This window comes from Propithecus coquereli, unplaced genomic scaffold (assembly GCF_000956105.1).
Source record: "Propithecus coquereli isolate 6110/MARCELLA unplaced genomic scaffold, Pcoq_1.0 Scaffold1, whole genome shotgun sequence".
In the NCBI taxonomy this organism is placed as follows: domain Eukaryota; kingdom Metazoa; phylum Chordata; class Mammalia; order Primates; family Indriidae; genus Propithecus; species Propithecus coquereli.
The window spans coordinates 18386943-18409803 of record NW_012133857.1 but is presented as its reverse complement, the minus strand read 5'-3'; the positions used below and the strand labels follow the sequence as shown (position 1 = coordinate 18409803).

The following is a 22861-nucleotide window of genomic DNA, read 5'->3' as shown; positions in this document are numbered from 1 at the left end:
CCTTCTTGTGACACCAGTATTTTCTCTTAACAAAGTCTGGAAGTAATAATAATTTACTAAATACTCATACAGTATCTTCTTTAGCTGTGAAGGCAAAGAAATATACTATTTAAAGGAATAGAAAAAATCCTTTTGGGTGGATTGAGGACATTTAAGGACTAAGGAAGTAAACGAGGATGGCCAAGCCATGACCTATGATTAAGAAACAGATGTAAATGAAACTCAGTTGCTTTGCCAGTATCTAGAAATTTGAAGTCTTTTCACTTCTAGTTGTTGCCAGAAAGAAGCAAGTACTAAAGTATTTATCTCAAGAATAAATAATTTTTGAGTTAAATCATTCCATTAAGGGAAAATATTTTCATAATAAAGATGTTTGCAATCTGAAAACTCCACATGTGAGTTTAATAACTCAGGGAGTTTGCTGGTCACCATGGGTCTATAAGAGAATTCTGAAGCTTGCTGATGGGATAATGATTTTTCTGTCTTTCTTGCAGTATCTGATTTTGAATTATCTGCCAAAAAATTCCCAAGTTCTGAGGAAAAAAGAAACTAATACAAGCTATTGAATTCTTGGCATGTACAATTCTGACTTGGGATTTTTATTTTTCTAGTCAATGACAATGTCTTCGTCCAAGTGGACTTTGGTGGAAATAATACAGAACATTTGCTTTCAAACTCTATGTCCCCCAAATGAGGTCACATGAGTCAAGGTACTCATAATGTATTTGTAGCACATTGGTTTGAAAAATATCACTGAAGGAACCAAATGCCAATAGGATTAAAAAGTAATTGTTAATCCTGGTTCATCAGTTGTTTTGAATTTATGTAACTTTAACTTATTTTGAAAAGAAACATAATATTCTATACTTGGGGAGTAGTGGTTCATAATTGAGATTTTATCCTCACTTCGTATTGGAACCAAACTTGAAACTTGGTTTAGGCTTTAAAAAAAAAAGAGGAAAATTGAAAAGACAGAAGGATAAAAGACTCATTTTTTTTTTTTTTTTGCAAAGGATGCTTTAATCCCTCTTCTACCACCACCTCCCCACCCACCTTCCCAGTCCCCAGGCCCCAGCACAAATAGTAATGGAGAAGAAGATGTATGAACAGTTTGTCTCCAAATTATAATTAAAAAAAAATACAAAAGAAAGAGTGAGTTCCAGAAACCTTTGGAGAAACCAGGAAAACCAGGAGAGACATATCTCCTAATGTGGATATTAGGAGGATATTAGGTGGATATTTTCCTCTATACAAACACAATTGGTAGCTTGTTACTTTTTAAAATAGAAAATCTGTTTCTAGTTTTCAGTTTCTAGCATGTTTTATTATAAAACAAAAAAATTTGTAAATAAAAACATTCACTTAGGCTGTGTACATGGGAAGCCATAAAAACATAATTTTTAGGGAAAATTCATGTCCACATATTATCAATAAATTGAGCCTGGAGTTTTCTGCTATGGATGCCAGTGATGCTGATTTATAGGAATAAAAATGTACTTTTAGGACAAATAAAGATCAATATATTTGTCAGGGAACTGAGCCTAGAGTTTTCCTGTTGTCTTTTTGGATGCTTGTTAATTTACGAAATCACGGCCTTCTGTCTTGGGAGAAGACAGAGAAGTCTGGGTCCCATTAGCATCTATACTCACTAAATTGAGTTATGGAGGCAGCTGGTGGAGGGTCATCTCCTTGGCCATGTGTGTAGCTCATGATGGAGGCTGTGACCTCGTCTGATTTTTGTACATTACACCCCTGTGAAATTGGAGGGAATGTTGGAAACCCATTGTACAAGGCTTAGAGTTGAACACTAAATAGAGCTGCCACTTAAAGCCTGGTGAGTGGAACTTGAGACCCTTTCGTGTTCTAGCTTTGGGTAAACATCAGTGTCATCTAGTACCTTGGTAAAATTTAAAATTAGAAAGACCTTTCTTAGAGTAAATTGGCTCTGTAGTTTCAGAGACTACATGAATGCATTGAGACTACATGGCATGAATTCAGGCTCAAGAGTTACCCCTGTTTGTCCCCTGCTTCTTAGAGAAACTGAGAGTAAACTTCAGACCCCCCATTGTCCCCACAGGCACTTTGCATCAACTCGAGAAAGGCATTTGTTGTGAAGGTCTGTGAAATCTTGTCTAATTGTAAGCACTATTTAGAATCACAATCCGGTAGTTCTAGAAGATCTCTGTGTAGCCCTCTGGACTTTTGGAGTTGCAAGACTACGTCTCTGTGGGGCAAGCATTGGGGAAGGCCATCTGCCTCATCAAATCGGGAACAGTTCTCTTGCAGACGTCATTATCTGCTGCCAGCAAGTTGAGCCAGGGGGCTAAAGTCACCTGAATGAAAATGAAAGGAAGCAAAGTGAATAAAGTTATTTGTGATTTATCTTCTTGCAGAAAGCTCCAAGTTTTAATTTTGATCCTGATTTTGTCTGGCAGGTATGTTCCAAGTGTGCACTTAGAACATTGTGTGTTTCTTGGAAAAATTAGTTTCTTGTAGATGTTGTGATGCTCCTCCTTTTCTCTTGTGTTCGAAAATTCTTTACTAAGCTCCTCTTTTCTGCTCTTGTGGAGATCTGTCAATAAGAATGGCAGCAGAAAGGCTTGTTTTCCCTTTTGTTCTTTCTTTAATGTTAATTCCTTTGATTATTATAAATTTGACGTGACATAAACATGATGTCCAGAAGTTTCATTTTCTTGAGTCCTTCATAAAGCTGTACCTATTTTTTAAAAAAAGAAAATGAATGACAGTAATGGCACTACTAGTCAGATAATCTCAAAAACTTTTTTCTTTGTTAGAACTTCTGAGTGAATGAAAATATATTACAAAGTGGCTAAAGCCAAAAGGAAATTTATTGGCTCACTTAACTGGAAGAGGAAAAAAAAGAGTCATGGCTTGATCCAGGGGCTCAGAAATTATTAGCAGATCTCACTTTCTCACACTATCTCTCATCTTGGCTTCCCTTGTGTGAGCTTTATTTTTAGACAGCTTCTCTCTGCCTGTTTAAGCAAGATGGTTGCAGCAGCTCCAACAATCACACATACAAGGGCATGGAGGATGTTTTTAAAAAAAAATGCAAAAAATCCAACCTTTAGAGTAACAATAATTACTGATATGGAGCATAAAACTTCACTCTAAACTTAACAGCCCAGGTTGGAAAGAAAATACACAGGAGTTCCCTAGTTCTCATTTGCTCAATGCGTTAAACGATACTCATTCATTAAGAAAAACAAACTTCTTGCTAGCAGAGCGGAAATTATCAAATTTTCAGCAGAATTTATTTATCAAATGGGATATGTATGAGTGACATAGAGTTTTATTAAAAGTTTCAAAAAACATACTTGATCTGGTGCACTTGTTAACTGAAGTGGATTTAGAAGGCAGAGGCATAATGCTACTATGTTACCATACTTCTGTGGGTAACTGGAGTGAAGATTGTAGGTATTTAGTTTTCTAGTCACATGACCCACTAGGGTACTTGTGTGCCTCAAGTAGTTCCTCTTGAGTAACATTTGTCCCCACCAGGCTTTTTTTATTGGAACCAAGTAATAAGCAATGCAAGATCGAGCTCTGCTAAGTTGCTGAAGTGTAGTGGTGCTTTTGATGAAAGAATATGACTTTGTATTCAGGTGCAACTTCAGTGGGAAGGTTGACTTTTTGTTTTTAAAACTAAAGACTATGCTTTGTCTTTGTGCCCAGGCAGATGACTTCTCTTCTGCATGGGTCTGACCTGCGGTTGGGTTCAGTTTCCCTTAAAAGGTGTGTTGGTATTTGGTCAAATTCAGCCTGTTGAGTTCCACAAGGTATGCAGGGGATGTACTGGAACTTTGTGAAGTCAAGAGCTATTACTTGGTGACTTTCTCAAGGTCACGTAACTAGGAAGGGAGAGAGTTCTAACCTAAACCTTGGCCATTGAACAGAGCTCAATACCCATGTGAACTTATTGGAGTCCTGAGATCTAGTCAGAGGCAGATGAAGTGACTGCCATGTTTTCTTGGGTTCTAGGATCTACCTAGGTTTATTTCATTCATCTTTGGGACTATTACTTGTTTGGGTCTTACTTAGAATTGTTTCTTCTCCCAGGATGCTGTGTTCATAAGAAATTTGTGCCAATCCCAGTTTTTCTAGTCAAGCCATTACAATGGCTTTTAGGCCTTAAGAATATGCCCCTACTCTTTTCGTGGCTATTAAAAACAGTAACAACACTAATAACAAAAATGTGACCTGCACCACCAGTGACATCCCAATGGTGGGAACACCGCTACCTCACATGTGGACTGTGGCACTTGTGCAGTAAACCTGTGAATAGGCATAATTATCCCCATTTCAGAGATGGGAAAGCTGTGGTTTGGAGAGCATAAGCAACTCACCTAAGGTCCTACAGCTAGTTTCTTGACAGCTGCTATTTCTCCCCAAAGCTCTTATACTTTCTACTCCTCTTGTCTGCTTTTTATTGAAGATGGCCTATAGATTCAAATGATTTTTCTTACAACACTTGCTTTGGAAATTATGTGCTGAAGTTTGCATCCTAGAACAGGTAGAAGCAGCTCATGAGAGCTGGAGATGCCTATTCGATATTTTTGGAAAGGTGCAGAGCTGTACTTCGTGTCATAAGGCAAGACTCATCCTTTTTATATGTATGTTATCAGGCTCCAAACAGGGCTCCAAATGTGTACCCTATAGCCAACATATGCCCCATTCCCCTCTGTGCATTTTAATTCTTGCCCTGAAGTCTTTTTAACAGCGTGGAATGATAACTTGTTTAAACTTGCAAAGCCCTGTGTTTTCGATGTGCGCTATTCATTTATGGTACCAGAGTTATCCTTTAGCTCATTTTTTTTTTCTTGGGAAATTGCTTCATCTTCTCGTCTTTCAACTTGAAAAAAAATAAAACTTTGTCCCATTTAACTATTTTCCTTAAATAAGGGGAAAAATTGTGGGTTTTAAGTGATGGCCAGAAAAAGCAAAATGTCAAGTTAAATGTTAGCTCTGCATGATATATGGTTGTCATTTAGAAGCAAGTAAGATTTTTTAAAAAAGATGAAACTTCTTTCCTTTTTTACTCAAACTCTTCTTGTAACATATTTGACTCTACATGTTTGACTGAATTGCCAGTCAATAATTCCTGCTATTAACTGGGCTAGTTTGTGTGAATGTAACTCCTGAACCTCAATCACAAACCCTGGTGTTTACTGAGCGGCTGTTTTGTGCACAGCACCATGGTGAGCCTTTCAGAAAAGCTCAGCTCTCAGTCTTTAAGGAGCTAATGGAAAGAAGTATGTAAATCAAGTAATAAAAGTTATGTAAGAAGGCCAAAATTGACTATGGGGACTCAAAGGATATCAAATAAGAGAAGGCATAAAATGCTTCTTGGAGGAGGTAGCATTTGAGGAGGGCCTTGAAAAATTGGGATAATTTGATAAAGGGAAGTGTGGTTTATCAACGTGGGAACTATAAGAGCAAAGACAAGGAAGCTGGAAAGTATAAGGAGTATCTGGGGAAGAGCAAATTATTCAATTTGGTTGAGAAAGGACTTTTTAAGTTAAAAGCAGTGGAAGATTAAATTAAACCATAAGAAAGTAGAAAGATAAAAGCTGAAATTAATGAAGTGGAAAACAGATATACTAGATAGAAACACCAAAGCCAAATGCTGATTCTTTGAAGAATTATCAAAAATGAGAAATCCTGGTTAGAATCATCAAGAAAAGTAAAGACAGCACAAATAACCACTATCAGGATTGAAAGGGGGGAGGGGCATCACTATAAATCTTATTAATATTAAAAATATGGGAGGATTTTGTTAATGACTTTATGATAATAAAGTTGAAGTTTTGGATAAATGGATAAATTATTTTAAAAACACAACTTGTCAAAACTTGCATGAGAAGAAATAGAATATCTGAGTAGTCCTATATATTAAAGGAAATGATTCTAGTATTTATAATTTTTCTACCAAACCAAACCAAAACCCCCAAAACCCAAACCAAACAAAAAAACTCCAGGCCTAGATGGCTTTTTCAGGGAATTATAGCAAATGTATGGGGAAGAAATTAGATCAATCATAGAGAAACTCTTCTGGAATAAAAGAAAGAATACTCCCCATCTTGTTTTATGAGGTCTGCATAAACTTGACATTAATACCCAAGAAACGCATTACAAGAAAGGAAAATCACAAGCTATCTCCTGAATAAACATTAATACTAAATATCCTGGTGAACTGAATCCAGTGACAAATGACATGACCAAGTTGTGTTTATTTTAGGAGTGCAAAATTAAATTAATATTTGGTTATCAACCAATGTTATTTACTACATTAACAGGATAAAGGAGAGAAATTATTATAATTTAAGTAGATGCAGGAAAAACATTGGATAAATGCAACATCCATCCATGCCCCCCCAAAATATTTTTAGGGAACTCAGATTACAAATGGAGGATTTTCTTAATCTAATAAGGTGTAGCTACAAGAAAGCTATAGCCAGTATCATATTTAACGTAATGGTAAATGTTGAAAGCTTTCTTTATGATATAAGGAATAAGAGTGTTAGTTACCATCAGTTCTATTCAACAGTGTTCTGGACAACCTAGGTATAAGAATTAGAAAGGAAGAAATAAAACCACTTGTATTCATAGGCACCATAAATGTATGTATAGAAAATTTCAATGAATCCATATATAAACTATAAGATTAGTAAATGAATTTACCCAAATAGCTGGTCGATATTTAAAAGTGAATCTTATTTCTACATAGTAGAAATTTAGAAAACAATATCACATATGATGGTATTAAAAAACCCAAAATATCTAGGGACAAATCTGACAATGGTTGTATAAGAGCTAATTTAAATGAAAAAGTACAAAACATAACTAGATATAGAATAACCAAAAACTTGAAACAAATTACATAAACATCAACAATAGGGTAGATAAATAAATAGTGGAATATTTATACAGTAAAATGCTCTATGGTGATGAGAAGGACCAAACTATTGCTATATGCAGCAACATAATTGAATTCCACCCCCAAAATAATGTTGAAAGAAGCCAGACAGAAAAGAATATATACAATATGTGTTATAAAAATAGGCAAAACTAATCAGTGGTCTTAGATGTCTGGATAGTGGTTAATTTGAAGGAGGAGGGAGGAAGCGGGGTTGGGAGGATCAGAAAGGAAGTTTCTGGAGTGCAGGTAATAGTCTGTTTCACAATCTGGTTGGCATGTGCCCAGGTGTGTTTACTTTGTCATAATTTATCATGCTGAACACCTGTGATTTGGGTACTCTTTTACATATAGTTTAATCAAAATGTTAATTTAAAAATAAAGAACAATTCATCAGTAAAAAAACAACCCAGTTAAAAATTGGGCAAAGGATTTGAATAGATATTTCTCCAAAGAAGATATACAAATGGTCAATAAGAACGTAAGAAGATGCTCAACATCATTTGTCATTAGGGAAATGCAAATCAAAACCGCAATTAGATACATCTTCCCCTTCACTAGATGGCTAAAATAAAAAAGACAGGTGATAACAAGTGTTGGGGAAGATGTAGAAAAATTGGAATCCTCCCATATGTTGATGGTGGGAATGTAAAATGGTATAGTCCAATTTGGAAAATCATTCAGCAGTTTCCCCAAATGTTAAACATAAGAGTTACCACACACGTGACCCAGAAATTCTATGCCAAGATATACACCAACAGAATTAAAAACATATGTCCACATAAAAACTATACACAAATTCTCATGCCAGCGTTTTTTATAATAGCCAAAAAGCTAAAACAACCCAATGTCCATCATTTGATATATGAAGAAACAAAATATGGTATATGCATATAGTGGAATACTATTTGGCAATAAAAAGTAATAAAGTACTGATATATGCTACAACGTGGATGGCCCTTGAAAATATTATGCTAAGTGAAGGAAGCCGCAAAAGGCCACACGTTACTTGATTCCATTTATATGACATGTCCAATATATGTAAATTATAGACAGAAAGTAGATTAGTGATTGCCAGGGCCTGGGGGATGGGGGAAAGAAGTGTGACTGCTAACGGGTCCAGAGCTTTTGGGTGATGAAAATGTTCTGGAATTAGTGGTGATGGTTGTACAAACCCCTGAATTATACACTTTAAAAGAGTGAATTTTGTGGTATGTATATTGTATCTCAATAAAGCTGTTACTAAAAATAAAGAAATATTACAAAGAAAATAACTGATTACTTTTAATAAAAACAGAACTATAAAATAACCAGCTAGATGTATTTCTCAGGTTTCTAGTAGTAAGAGACTTAATATTCTTAATATGTAAAGAGGTTATATTTCTCAATGTGGAATAAAAGCTTGGGGAAAAATATACAAAAATGTTCACATTTATTTTCAGTAGGGAGATTATGAAGGATTTTTTCCTCTTCTTCCCCCCCTCCCCGAATTTTCTTATTTTCAATAATGTGCATTTGTTATATAGGAATGATCAGGAATTATTATTTAGGAAAAACAAGTTTGCTTAAAGAAAAGCCATCATCAAAAAGCTGGTGCATTCACGGGAGCGCTATGATCACACCTGTGAATAGCCACTGCACTCCAGCCTGGTAACATAGGGAGACCCTGTTTCTAAAAAACAAACAAACAAAATAGATGCTCAAGGAATCTTTTGCCTCTCCATTCCCTTTCCTTTTAGTTTGGAAATTGTGTTTGACCTATAAAAAAGAGGTGGTGGTACATTTGAGCAAGGACCACCAGAGACAAGGAACGAAATAAGGTCCGCTCTTCAGGCAGAGAATTTTAGCTCTGAATACACACTTCGTTTGCACATTGAAAAGACTTTTTTAAAAAACATCTCCGACAGGAGAAACCAATGGAGAAAAAATAGTCCCAGGAGGTCTATGGCATAATAAATGACCTGGGGACTTAGCTTCCTTGCTATTGGGCATTTGGCTAGTCACCTGTCTCCTCTGGCTCTCATTTGGCAAATGAAGGGATTGGACTAAGTGTCCTGTTTTAAAAATTCTACCAAGTCTGGAGGCTTGGTGACTAGCAATTTGGATTCTCAGAGGCCCTCCTGGGGAGTCTGAATTGACATGACATTCTTGCAAAGTTTAAGCTTAGCTTTGTTTGCTCTGTCTTGGCCAGCCCTGCCCAGGCCAGCAGCCCCTGTCCTCTCCCTTGCTGGTGCTCAGGTTTCCAGCCCATTGTTTATTTAGGGATTGCAATTTCCTTACTGGCGTGCGCCCCTGCCAGCAGGGTTGAGAAGTCAACCACAGGCCTCATGTGAACTTCCCCTTTCAAGTTTCAGTAATGACAGTGTACCAACCATCGCATGCCTCATCCCTAAGGCATGGTCCAGTTTCCACATCCATTAGGCCACGCTGGTGACTTGGGGTGGCCTGAATTCCACCGCTGCCTGTTGCTTTTTTTTCCATGAGACAAACTGGTTGAACACAGAAGGATTTGTGGTATGTTTTGGAGATCCTAAGAAGGAGGCCTCAAACCCAACCATGGGGTGGGCTAAAAGGAATTGGAAGAGCAAGTACAGCTTGCTAGAAGGCCAGCAAGGAGAGCTTCTTCACCCAGTCTTTTGCTAAAGAGCACTGGAAAAGAAATAGAAGGGTCAGATGTCCATCTTTTTAGACCCCCTGAAATGCATTTGCTGTGTTGCAAAGTGTGTTTCACTGAACTGCTGGTGTTCTCAGAGGATGGGCAGCTGGAATTCAAATCCTCTCTGTATTTAGATGTGCATGAAAGATGACATCCAATCCATTCTTGGGGGATGCAGTGCTGCACGCACGGAGGGACGACCCACTCATCTGGAAGCAGTTTCTGAAATGTTTTTCCTCCCTCTCCTCTCTCCCCAACCTCTTTACTCTTTCCTTTTGACCTTCCGCTGTGATCTTAAGAGGCTAAAAGTACTATGTGGAAGAAAGAACCAGAATGGCACACATTCTCTGAAGCCAGTCCCTCCTGAGGTTGGCCTGCAGACAGCATGGTCCCACTATATGGCCCCCTTCCTTCAAGGGAAGGCTATTTGTTGAGGGAAACATTCCAGTTTACTAAAGGGGAAACCTTGGGCAAGTTATTTACCATCTGTAGGTCTCCTGACCTGATGAATTAGTAAAATAAGTCCTTAATTCATAGCATTATGGGGAAGATTAAATGAGATTTTGCTAGCACAGTGCTTGTGTAAGTAATCAATACACATCGCTGCCGTTGTTATCAATTGCATTTGTAATACCAGAATGGAGAAACATTGTCGGCTTCTGTCCTGTGCTGTTTCTTTCTGTATATTCAGAGAATGCAAACTTATTTATCTGTTTAACATTTGTCTAAGTGAAACCTGAATGGGGGAAAAAATCATAGGTATCAAAAAGAAGTCTTTTGATGTGTTTATGTGTTTTTTCCCCCCCAAGCTGAGGAACTTACAAATAAATGCAAATTTTTGTGCTCCTGCCACCAAGAGAATGCCCTTGGGTAAAGCCAAATCATTGATTGTTTTACTCACTTTCTAGATGGTTTTGATGCAGTTAGTTCTCAGATTGGCACTGGAGAGCCTTTGCTTTAATGTGCTTTGTCACAGGCATATACAAATAATTTTGATTAGTCGGTGCTCCCTTGCATGCATTGGAGATGTAGAACACTCTCGATGTTAATTGGAACAATTTTCTATGCAGGGCCGATACTCAACTGAGAGGCACAGGTATAGCTACTCTGGTTGGTAAGATATTGAAATACTTCCACAGCTACCCCAAACCCTCCAAGTACACCCCACCCTCCATCAACTCCAGCCCTTACCTTGGGAACCCCAAATCCAGCAACTAAAGAGTTAACCCCTTGCCCTGCAGGGACTTCCCAGACTGGGTTCCAGTGCTCCACAGGGTGTCTGTCCAGGGTGTTTCTGGCTCTGTTCCATACTGGTTGTTGAGTGACTTGGCAATCACCCCTGACTCCATGGAATTTAAAACACTGGGGCTCAGTTCCTAGTTATGATAACACAACTCCATTCAAACTGCTGTCATGTCAACAATGACATCTTGACTTTTTTCTTAGTCTTTAGTCTCTTCACACCTTTCTTTGACTCCCCTTCTTTTTTGAAACTATTCACTCTCTAATTTTCTGGGACTTTTCCGTAATTTCCTTGATTGTTACCCCTCTTTGATTCTTCCACCTTCTTCTTTATCCTTGATTCTCAACCATGTTTGAGAATTCTTTTACCACTAGACTGATGATTGTATCATCCCTACAGTCTCAGCTTCCATTCTGGCTTCTGTGTATTAACTGCCCAAGGACTATTTTGTTGTCTTCTTGTTTACTTTCTTGTAAACGACTCCCAGTCAGACTCAAGTGCAAACTCCTAGCTTGATTCCAAAGACTGGTTATCATTCCTCCTCACCTTCCTTTGATTTCCACCTCCTCTGCTACTAAATGTGATCTGTACTCTTTAATCAGTCTGTCTTCTTACACTTCCTCAATGCATACTCCAGACTCGTTCTCTTATTCTTTCAACTTATGTTTATGAAATGTCATATGCTGGACATCATACTGAGTGCTCCTGATTTTTGTGTGTATTATTACTTCTGGCTGGAAAGAACTTCACCTTCTCTGTGATAATCTTATTCATCTCCAAACCCCATATTAGGCTCCTGTGCTTTCTAGAGATTTTTTGACTCTGCTATGGTGGGCTTACCCATATATCTCTCTGCTTGTAGACTTATAGAATATTATATCTAAGTATATTTTGGTGTTACCTTTCACACTATCACTTGTGCATTGTACTCTTCTGTTACAAGTGACAAAAACCTTGCTCTTGTATTTTGGTATTCTGGGGAGTGGATGATTCAGAAGTAGTTCTGTCTAGCTGTTCAAATGATGTTATAAGGGCCCAGTCATTCATGTAGGTTCTCAATACATGGTAGCAAAGAAGGCCACAGTCAGCCATAGGTCTACATTTTCCCTATCACTTTCCTTACTCAGAAAGGGAGAGAGCTTTTCTACCCCTGTATTTATGTCAGTCCCCTAAAAGAACTCTGATTGGCCTGCCAGGAGTCATAAATTCAATCCTGGACCAGTCACTGTGTTCAGAAGCTGCATGGTACTTTGCCTCTGGGCAGCGCCACACAATTAAAAACCCCACTAAAACCATACAGGTGTACCATGGGAGATGCACCTCCCAAAAGGAAAGGAAACTGCACATATATCTGTTACAAAAAAGTAATAGATACATGCTATAGCTAGAAATGGGAGGGAAAGTAACATTTATTCAACACCTACTCTGTGTTAGCTATTTATTCTGGAAGATTTACATGTTGCCACTCCTTTAATTCTCATGACACCTTAGGTCATAGGATTAGCAAGGTTGGGAACATGCTCACAAAGCTAAACAGGGTGGAATGAAAATGGAAGCTACTGTCTTCAATTTGTGTACCTAACGGAGTGGGGGATTGGTAGAGTCTTATTACATTGCTATTAGCTTAGGATAGTAATGGCAACCCTTTACTCTCTAGAGGTAGGTTCCATGGTAGGTACTTTGTATGCATTACACATTATACACTTTCAATTTTCGTAACAGGATCGTGAGTCTGGTCTTATTTCAGAGAGGCTGAGTACCCTGCCCAAAATGTAAAAGCCTGAACCCAAATTTGTATCCAGGTTTATGACTCCCTAAAGGTCAGATTTTTTTACCTTCTCACTCAGTCTGCGTGGATTGTTTTATCTTTAGCTATTTTTGTTAGAATTGAATCCTTTAAAAACAAGAATGAATTCTTACCTGGAGACCAAAACTTCAGAGGTCACACAGTGTCCAACAAGGACCACCAGCAACACATCTTCTGCCTGTGGGTCATTAGTAACATGCACGCACAGACAGGACTTCAGGAAGAATACATTTCCAGGGCATGGGCTTCATGAAGAATGAATCAGAAGTAGGCAAATGAGACCAGGAAAAGAGAGACAAAAACATCCTGATTGCTTTTAATTTGACCTAGTCAAACTTGATTCTGTGCTTGCACATATTGCCGTAAAGAATGAGACACCATCTGTGCAGACAAATGCAGAAACACCACCACCATCCCGCAAATACAACATGTCTCCTGTCTTCTTCTAATCCAGCTCATCATCTTTTATAGTTTGATAAAGCCCACAAATGAGTTTTCAATTTTTTGGTATTTGTTTTTCCTCCTACTGTGTCTTAGGCCTAAATCGACTTCTTTCTGGAGTGCCTAACTTGGATTCACATAACCACGGCTATCCCACCCAGCGAACCCTTCGGAAGGCAGGGAGGCACTCAGCCCAAGGCCCAGGGATGCTCAGTTATGTTTGCAGCTATGACTAGATGATTTTTTTTTTGTTTGTTTTTTGTTTTTTTGAGACAGAGTCTCACTGTGTTGCCCGGGCTAGAGTGCCGTGGTGTCAGCCTAGCTCACAGCAACCTCAAACTCCTGGGCTCACACAATCCTCCTGCCTCGGCCTCCCAAGTAGCTGGGACTACAGGCATGCACCACCATGCCCGGCTAGTTTTTTCTGTATATTTTTAGTTGTCTGATTAATTTCTTTCTATTTTTAGTAGGGATGGGGTCTTGCTCTTGCTCAGGCTGGTTTCGAACTCCTGAGCTCAAATAATCCACCCGCCCCGGCCTCCCAGAGTGCTAGGATTACAGGCGTGAGCCACCGCGCCTGGCCTAGATGATTTTTAAAAGTTAATCCTTTAAGAACCTCTGTGGCATCCAGTAATAATAGTTTAGAATTTTATTCTAAATAAAGTGTAATATAATTATGTAGGGACGTTTCCTGAACATTAGATCACGTCTTCTTTAAACCAAATTGGCCCTAAGTTTGTTGATCAATGTCCGTAGAGTGATATGTGATCACGGTGAATTCTATGCTCTACAAAAACTGCTTATTTTTTTTCTTGGCCTGATATTAAAATGAAACCAGTAATTCTTACTGTATTTGAGAGGAAAGCACATTGTGACACTCAGCAATAACATAATTGTTACTTTTTGTGACTAAATGATATTGCTTTTTTTGATGTTCCACCCACTCACCAAGTCAGTGTTCACAGTTCCTAGAGAGGAACTGAAATCTGTTTCTTGCTGTTTTAAGGGGAACATAATGTTTGACAAACACAAAAAGAGTAATAATGGCATCCTGACTGGCAAAGATACTCCAGAAAGTTTACTCTCAGGGTTGCTGTAGACTTATGCTAAGTTGGATGGCTCTTGAAAATAGGTTCATATTTTTCTAAATGTACTTGGCCAGTGAAGTTGCTCTGGTCTCTTCTGCATTGGTCAATCTTGTCCCTGTATCTTCTGGACAACTGCAGTCATTTAGAACACCTGAATCACCTGAGGACATTGTGAAAATGCAGATTCAGATTCAGTAGATCTGGACTGAGGTCTGAGATTTTGCATGTTGAAAAAGCCGCCAGGTGATATCAGTGCTGCTGATCTGTGACCACGCTTTAAGTGGCAAGGATCTCGACCGTATGTGAGAGAGAAGGATGCCCATGAATCTTGTTGAGATCTACCTGGCATCTTACACACCTGGCAAAGTGACTGGTACCCAGTAGGTGCCCAATATATATTTGTTGAATGAATTAATGAGAGAACTCACTGTGTCTAAGTTTACTATCAATCTATAGCATACCTGTTCTAGAACAATCCAGAGATTATTCAAAAAAAAAAAAAGAGGGAGAAGGCAGAAATATACTTATTTCAGTCTTACTACCCAACTTTCATCCTCATTGCTATAATCACTGCCCTCATGGGCTAGCGCTACTATTTATGGCTGGTTTAAAAATTAGCAGGGTGGGCTCAGTGGGTAAATGGCTGCTAGGGTTTTACTTCCAGTGGTTTATTTATTAGTTGCCCATCAAATGTCTATTTTGCATCTTTTGGACAACAGATGTAAAATAGCCTTGGTTATGAATCTTTAAATAGAAGTTATAATCTACAATTTACAATTTGTACAAGTATTATTTTATGAATGCGTTTGTAAAGAAATGAGTTGAAAGAGAGACTTGAGATTTTTTTTCTAACAGAAACTGAAACAAGCATATTTTAGATATTTTCCCCCCAATTTTTTTCAACATTCTTACAGTCCATTACAAAAATATAGTATAAAAACAAGATAATTTCATAGTTTCCTATCTTAAGACTATTTGAAAATGTCACCTGAGACATGAGATAGTTCCGGGAGGATGGGATTCCACATCTCTTCTTTCGATGAGGTAGTCTTAGGTGCTGGGCTAAGAGCTGGTGCTCAGTAAACTGCTTTTGAGTGACAGAAGCTGACAAGGTGATCTGGATATTTCAACCCCCACTTATTTTAAACTGGGGGGTAATTGTGGTAACTCTTCCCTTGAAGAACCCAGATCATTGTTTTGACTCTTCAACTTAGTAATATAACCCAGAGCTTAACGTGATCATTAAAATCCTATTTTTTTTTCAAGAATTGATGTTACAGGTAGTAATACTGGGATAAATAAATAGAATTAAACTTAATATTAAATAGAATATTTGTGGCAGTACTTCCTAGAGCCATTCATGGTGATATGCATTGAGAATCCCCAACAAGCATTTCTCAGACTTATTTGACCCTGCAACCCTCATTTTAGGGAAAGAAGTATTTGGGTTCTGTGGATGGACTTTGGGAAAAGCTACCCTACATTGTATTTCGCTTTCCCTATTTTTAAGGAAGGCCTACAATTATCTGGTTCTAGAACATATTTATTTGTGAAATATAGAGACGTGTGTTTGGAAATCACTGCATAAATTGTTTTGAACTATCAGTTATATTAAATATAATAAATAACATGTAGAAATGTTCAGATGAAGAAAACACCTTGGTGATTAGAGAGTAAAATGTCGCTCTGCTTTCTAAAACTATGCTTTTCAGGGCGTTACAACATATTTCTTCATTTAAGTTTTTTCTCTCTATTCTAGATCAGTGCTTAGAGTTATTGAGCATATGTAGTTAGTATCTCAACATCCATATGCCACCATCAGCCATGTCAGGACTTGATATGGACTTCCATAGTCTTCCTTAAGTATGTAAATTTTTAGACACTTATCTTAGCTTTGGAGATTTTTGGAAAAGATAAAGATAAAATTCCCCCTCCTTGATTCTTCAAACTGAGGCAGTTGAGAAGCAGTGAACTTTGGTTTTCATGCATATATTTCCTCAGTCTTTCTCAGGCTCAGTATTTTGAATATCTTCATGGGTACAACCAAAAATCATCTCATGTATCTCTGTATTTTGCATCTGTTCTCCTCTGTGGACCCTACTGATATATTCTGTATACTTTTCTCTCTGCTAATGATTTCAGGTATGAGTTCTATTGCCCTTCAAGTTAGACAGAAAAATGAATAAGGACAGAACAAACAGATCCTTATTAAAGTGCATCCCACAATACCCATTTTTTTTTCTTTTCTTTTTGTTTTGGAAAACCTGTAGCTAAAGGGGAAAAAAAGGTTGTGAGGAAAAAGAAAGGTGTTGGTTTAAGCAAATAAGTAAAAGTGAAAAATATTTTCAAATTGTGTTTCACCATTTGGTGAAATTTTAATGTAGTTGTATATAGGTCACGAAGCTTTGCTGTGTTAAGAAACTTTCTATCTTAACCCGGTTCTGATCTTACTTTACCAGTATGTAATTCTTCAGTGTCCAGTGAAAAGTTGCTTCTAACCCTTTGAGAAGTTGGCAGCTGTGATCATTGCTCACTTAAAGCCTTAGCAGTTGACTGAGAGGAAAACTGAGGGTTTGTAAGGAAGCAGATTCTTCTCTTGCCTATATGATTGAGACCTGAAATTCTACCCAGTGCTACCAAAAATAAAGGTCTAAGATGTGAAGACTACACAGTGTATTGTGGCACACACACTCATATATACACATATATGTGTGTACACGTATGTACATATTAATATGGTCACTTTAGACTTGGATCTGAAATCCCAAAAGATTTTATATAGGAAAAACAGGAATGTTGGCCCTTCTCTTTTCACTTAACTTATAGTTAAATTCAGCAGCGTTTGTGTTCCTATGAGAATCTAATGCCGCTGCTGATCTGAAAGGAGGCAGAGCTTATGCAGTGACGTGAGTGATGGGGAGCGGCTGCAAATACAGATGAAGCTTCCGCTGCCGCTCACCTCCTGCTGTGCGACCCAGTTCCCAGCAGGCCACAGACTGGGTGCGGGTCTGCAGCCCAGGGGTTGGGCCCACAGACTTAGAGCACTTTGTTCTTGGTACCTAAGAGAGCTCAAACAGTAGTTGTTGCTGCTGCTCCTTTTAACATAATGATAATGTTAATGATAATAATGATTATTCTATTGCCACATGAGATATACCACTGGGCATGTAATATAGAAAATGAAATAGACGGCAGCCACAAAGTTAGGACAGACATAGTTGTTGCAAGGTTTTCTTTTAAATGAGTTAGTTATAAATAGAATAGCCCATTCATTGTCTTTACTTTTGGAATTCTAAAGAAAAAATAAATCAGTAAAAATATAAAAAGAATTGGTGGCTTGTTTTTCATTAACATTCAGTTATAAATTTAATAAAGCTACTTGAATCTGTGCAATAAAATGACAGGTAGATGTGACAGGGAGAAAACTTAGAGCCAAACTTTCAATGTGTTTCATTCCAAAGACTGATATGAGTCTAATGCTTACAGTAGGGGAGTAAGGTGGGTTTTTTTTTTTTGTTGTTCTTTTTTTCGTTCCCCTTTAAGAGCTCTTTCCTCCCTACTTTTTAAGGCACTGTTTCTTATTATGCTCTATCTTGTGTATAGAGTTTTTCATTGGTTGTTCTTTTCCCAACTAATTCCATATCTGAGTGTACTATTTCTAGTTTTTTGGTTCTGTAAATCAATAAGTTAGAAATGTTCCGCATGGTATTCATGTTTTTTGTCACGTAGGGACCTGACTGCTTGCCAAATAAATTATGACATTGTGATATATTATTTCTAGTTGCTATAAATTTTCAATATTTAGTGTATCAGTCATACTAAATCAAGATTCAGTTATTTAATTTCACTTATGTCTGTATTTTAGACGAGAATTCTTTTTCCCTTTAGTAGATTTGAATTTCTTTCTCTCTGAGTCAAATTCCAAGCATGCCTTATAAAATCAGCCATAGAATATACACATGAACAAACCATTTTTGTGTTTATAAGTAGACTCAAAAATATACACTTCTAAACTATATCCCAAATTAAAGTCTATCCACTTAGTTGGTGTTTTTTTGTTTTGTTTTTTTTAACACTTTAGATTACTTTTATCACTGTTGCTTTGGTAATTTGATTCCTAGATATCAGACAAACATATCTAGGTAACTCTGTATTATATTGACACATGATCTCGATTGGGATTTTAAACAACAATGTCACAAAAGATCCTCAGAAGTAAAAACAAAAAAATTATTCTGAATTCGGGGCTATATCTACCCTATAGTTAATAATGTATTACAGAACTACCAAATTATTCTTAAATTCTGTTTTGATGATTCTTAAAAAACAATTTTTATTCTTTCTTTTCCTTGTCTTTTTTTACCAACAGGACACAAAAATTGCTTCACTGGAGCGAAACATAAGGGATCTTGAGGATGAGATCCAGATGTTAAAAGCCAATGGTGTGCTGAACACCGAGGACCGTGAAGAAGAGATCAAACAAATCGAGGTTTACAAAAGTCACTCCAAGTTTATGAAGACCAAGGTACGGTCCAGGGTTGTAAACTTTTATATTCTTGGTGTAACTAGAAAGTTACGGTTTACATACATACTTTTTCCAAATACCCACATAATCTGCTTTAGGTGATATCATGAAATATATGGACAATAAAGATTTTTAGTTCAGAAATATAGATTCCAAAAGGCAATCAGGAAAAACCTTTGGTGGAATTTCTACTTACAGTGAGGTTCAGGCTATTCTGATGAATTCCTTCGTTATTCCTCTTTCTTGAAAATTTTCAACGTATTTATATTAGTCTTCTCTCTTACAAATTTCTACCATTACTATAAATCTGCTTTTTGGTGTTTTTTGTTTTGCTTTGTTTTTTTGCTATCATTGTCCGTTGCTAGAAGGTGATTGTCTCAAAAGATGTTGCTCTTACAAGCCAATTTAACTCATTTAAATATTATTGGGATATTTTGGTTTTAGCATAAGGTTTAAGACATAAGTGGTTTTGAGTCCCAGTGCTGCCATTTACTCAAATTATTCAATAGCTCTAAGTCTCAGTTTCTTCATCCAAGGAATAGGGATAAGAAAAGTACCTACATCATTGGGTTGTACTGATGATTCAAAGGGATTATTCATTTGAAGTACTTAGTCCTTTGTCTGGTCTCAAGAAAGCATTCAACAAATGTTGGGCATAGTTGTTGATAGTATTATTATTACTTTTATGTCATCTGTTGTTATAGAATATTTAGAAGATATTTTTAGAGTAACCTGCTTCATTAATTTGTATTGCTATTGCCGGTTTTAAAGAATTTGGTTTGTATTTTTGAAAATTAAACTTTGGGCTATAAATAGACCAGTCACCTGAATACCTATTATTTTTACATATGCATAATTATTAAATTTATGAATAGCCTCAAGTCTTTCAAGACTTTGAGATGTTTTAATCTATTCCTCTCCTTAAACCATTTTGCTTTTGAAAATAATAACTACACTAATTACAAAAATTTTTTTTTGCTTTTTTCTTTTTCTACTACTTGCTCATAAATATCCCTGCCCTTGTTCTAGGTTTTAATCTTATTTGTTGCCTTATAAAACACAGGAGAGTTAGAGGGATGCAGACTTCTACGAGAAGGCAATGGGAAAGGGGAGAAAAAAAAGTTTCAATTATTTTTGTCAGTTGGGAAATACATGCATACTCCTTGCAGAGTTTGCAAATTACAGAGAGGAAATAATAATATCTAGCATTTACTGCATCACGTTTGTATGTGTGTGTATGTGTATATGTTTCTTCAAGGAAAAAACACAAAAACTGTGCTTACTTCTGCCAACTTTCCATCTCCATGCAGACATTGAGATTATAACCGAACACGTAGATTGAGGAGTAGAGCTGTGAGAAGAAAAGCGTCCAGTGGATTCTAATGTAACCACTTCCTTTCAGGGCCTGCCCCGAAGTGCAGAATGGGTTTCCCTGCTCAGTCCTGCCTTCCCGTTTCTTTTTTGCAGTCCCTCTCTCTCAGAGAGTTGAGCTGAGGTGTGGTGCAGCAAGCACAGTACTAAGGTGGCCTGCAGACAGTGCCCAAATCACTCTGGGAATGAAGAACCAGAGGCGCAGATACGAGTGAACTCCAGAAGTTTGGGAGACATTATTGTTTTGGCTTTAACTTTTCCTCCCTACCCTGTCATTTAGCAATGGGAGATTGTTCAAGTCACTTGTACAGCTGAAAATGTCATGCAGTTTATAAACTCTGCCCCTTATCATGGACTCTGTCCAGGTGAATAAAACATTTATATGGTCTTCAGCAAGTCATGACCTTTATTAGCCCACATTTGTCTGAGAGACCATCAATCCTTGAGTTAGATGTAACTTTTAATAGCTAGTTACTTTTAGTGGTTCCAAAAGTGGTCAGGTCAGAAGAATGAGGAGAGTAGTGGAGTGAGGGGGAAAGAATGCAGGCTGAAGTTGAAGGTAGACTCCAGCAAGTCTCTAGCCTGCCCTTGCCAGCTGCAGGGCCTTGGCGGAGTGACTTAAACTCAACCACTCTTTCCTCTTCTATAAAATGGGGGCAGCACCACCAACCTTACAGGGTGGCTCAGAGGGAGCAAATGAAGATTAAATAAAATAATGTAGTTAAAGTGCCTGGCTCAACAAAGCAGCTAATAACTGTAACATTATTATTGAAGAAGTATAACTGAATATAATAAGAATGATGATAATATATGTTATATTTAATCTGACTAATGGGAAAAATGGATTGCTCAGAAATACAAATAAAAATGAATTCTAATAGTGTCATGCAGATATTCCTTATAGACTGATAAACATTAGCTAAAAAGTACTCGTGAGAGTTTTTTATATTTTCTTCATTGAAAAAATGTGCTTATTGGATTGAACAATGACAGTTATTGCTCATACTTCATATCTTTAATTACTTATTTTTCTTTATTCTCTTATTTTGAGAGGTGAGTGTGATTCCTTATACTGCTTGTCATTATTATTAAAACGAATAAAGCACTCTGTTAGAGGGAAAAGAAGTAATTTAAATAACCATGTGGCAGAGCATATACCTTCATTTTGATCCCCAACAGATGGTTGGAACTGGTATAGCCTCTTAAAAGCTCTATGATTAAATTAAGTAGCAGCAAAGACCTAAATTGCTTTTACAAATATAACATCACAGAGAGAAACCATGATGTAACATTTCTGTAAAGATAGAAGATGGGTTACAAAAACGCAAAAGCAGAGTTTTAGAAGTTCAGCTAGTGGGAAGGCAGGGATACAGGATATAGTCAGCCATGGCAGAAATCCTGGCATCTGGCAAGTCCTTTGGCACATGGATGTTGTCCCTGAGAACCAATAGTCTGGGAGACCTCCTGATCTGTGCAGCTCTCCCATTGGAAACTCCAATTCCTACCGGAACTCCAAAGGCTTATAGAAATTGAACTGTGAGAGCTGAATCTAAGAGGCCATGGAAAGCAAGAGTTACTTTCAGGAGCACTCTTAAGCCAGGAAAATGGAACATATCATATAAATAACTGTTTTTCTGGTGGGGAAAGAAGGATGGCTCCTCCTTTCCGTACAAGGCTTTGTTCCTAGTCTAACACGTTTTTCATCTACTGATCCCGGTATTTCTATATTAGCTGCTTTCTCTGTTTTCAGTGTTTGCCAAAGACACCACTCTGCTGCCTTAGATCTCCCCCTTTATTCTGAATTTGTAACACATTTTCTTGTAAACCTCTGACAGATTACAAACCTCATAACCCAAACTGCATGATAATAAGCATATCACTTTCTAGACATGAGGGCCATATCTGCAGTGAAAAAGAAGCTGTTTTCCTTGGCAGAGTGGTTTTTTTCAGGGTGTTGGTTGTGTCACAGACGTAAGTGGGGGAAGAATTTTCAGACGGGATGAAGTGTGCCTGATGTCCACATGGACTTCATATAAAGCATGTGATGTAATTCCGATTGGCTTTTCTTCTGGCCATCACAGAGACAGCCCTTCCCTGGCCTCAGTTCTCATGTATGTTCGATTGCATCACTTTCCATTTTTATTGAGTTTATGGCTATAAAAGAAGCAAAAGGCATATTTTTATGGAAGAATATAATTTTTTTACCCTGTAACTCTATTCCCCTTAGAAAAGCCTTTTTCGGTTATTGTCTGCATAAATATTTATTTAAAATTTACCTTATGGCGGTGATAGTCTGAAAGCTATTTAAAGCCACTGCCTATTTAATATTTATAGACTGAAATAGTTTTATCATTATAATTCTATTTTTACGGAATAAAGTAGGTGTATGTAGAACCCGTCTTGTCCACCTTCCCATTAAACACCATTTTGTTGATCAAGTTAATTTCTTTTAAATTTCTCTCTCAATACCCTAACCCCCACACTAACTTTCTACTCTGGTATTTGTGGAAGTTAGCACAAATCAGTTTTTTTCACTAGAAACATCAGCTTTGCTTAGGTGTATAGAGTTGAAAGATTTTTGAGCTTTAATTTCAGATAAATCAGTTTCATATGTGGAATCAATTTTGTGCTGTGCTGTCAGCCACAACTGGATGTGATTTGGGGGCCATTCCCACTGAGAAGCATGCTGATCACAACAGATTTTTATTTCCTTTATAATTTTAGGTAGTTCTAATTGTGATTTTCCCTTTTTTTATTTGTATTCCTTCTTCCTACGTATGAGAGAGAAAAAGA

At 37.3% G+C, this 22861-nt stretch overlaps 1 protein-coding gene across 2 annotated transcripts in view; it reads left to right on the top strand.

Moving 5' to 3' along the window:
* ERC2 (ELKS/RAB6-interacting/CAST family member 2) overlaps positions 1-22861 on the top strand; it is an 894383-nt gene that overhangs the window by 285436 nt on the left and 586086 nt on the right. For both annotated transcript variants that reach the window (XM_012646861.1, XM_012646788.1), the window contains exon 5: positions 18542-18697. In XM_012646861.1, coding sequence (XP_012502315.1) covers positions 18542-18697 — 156 coding nt within the window. The remainder of the gene's footprint in view (positions 1-18541; positions 18698-22861) is intronic.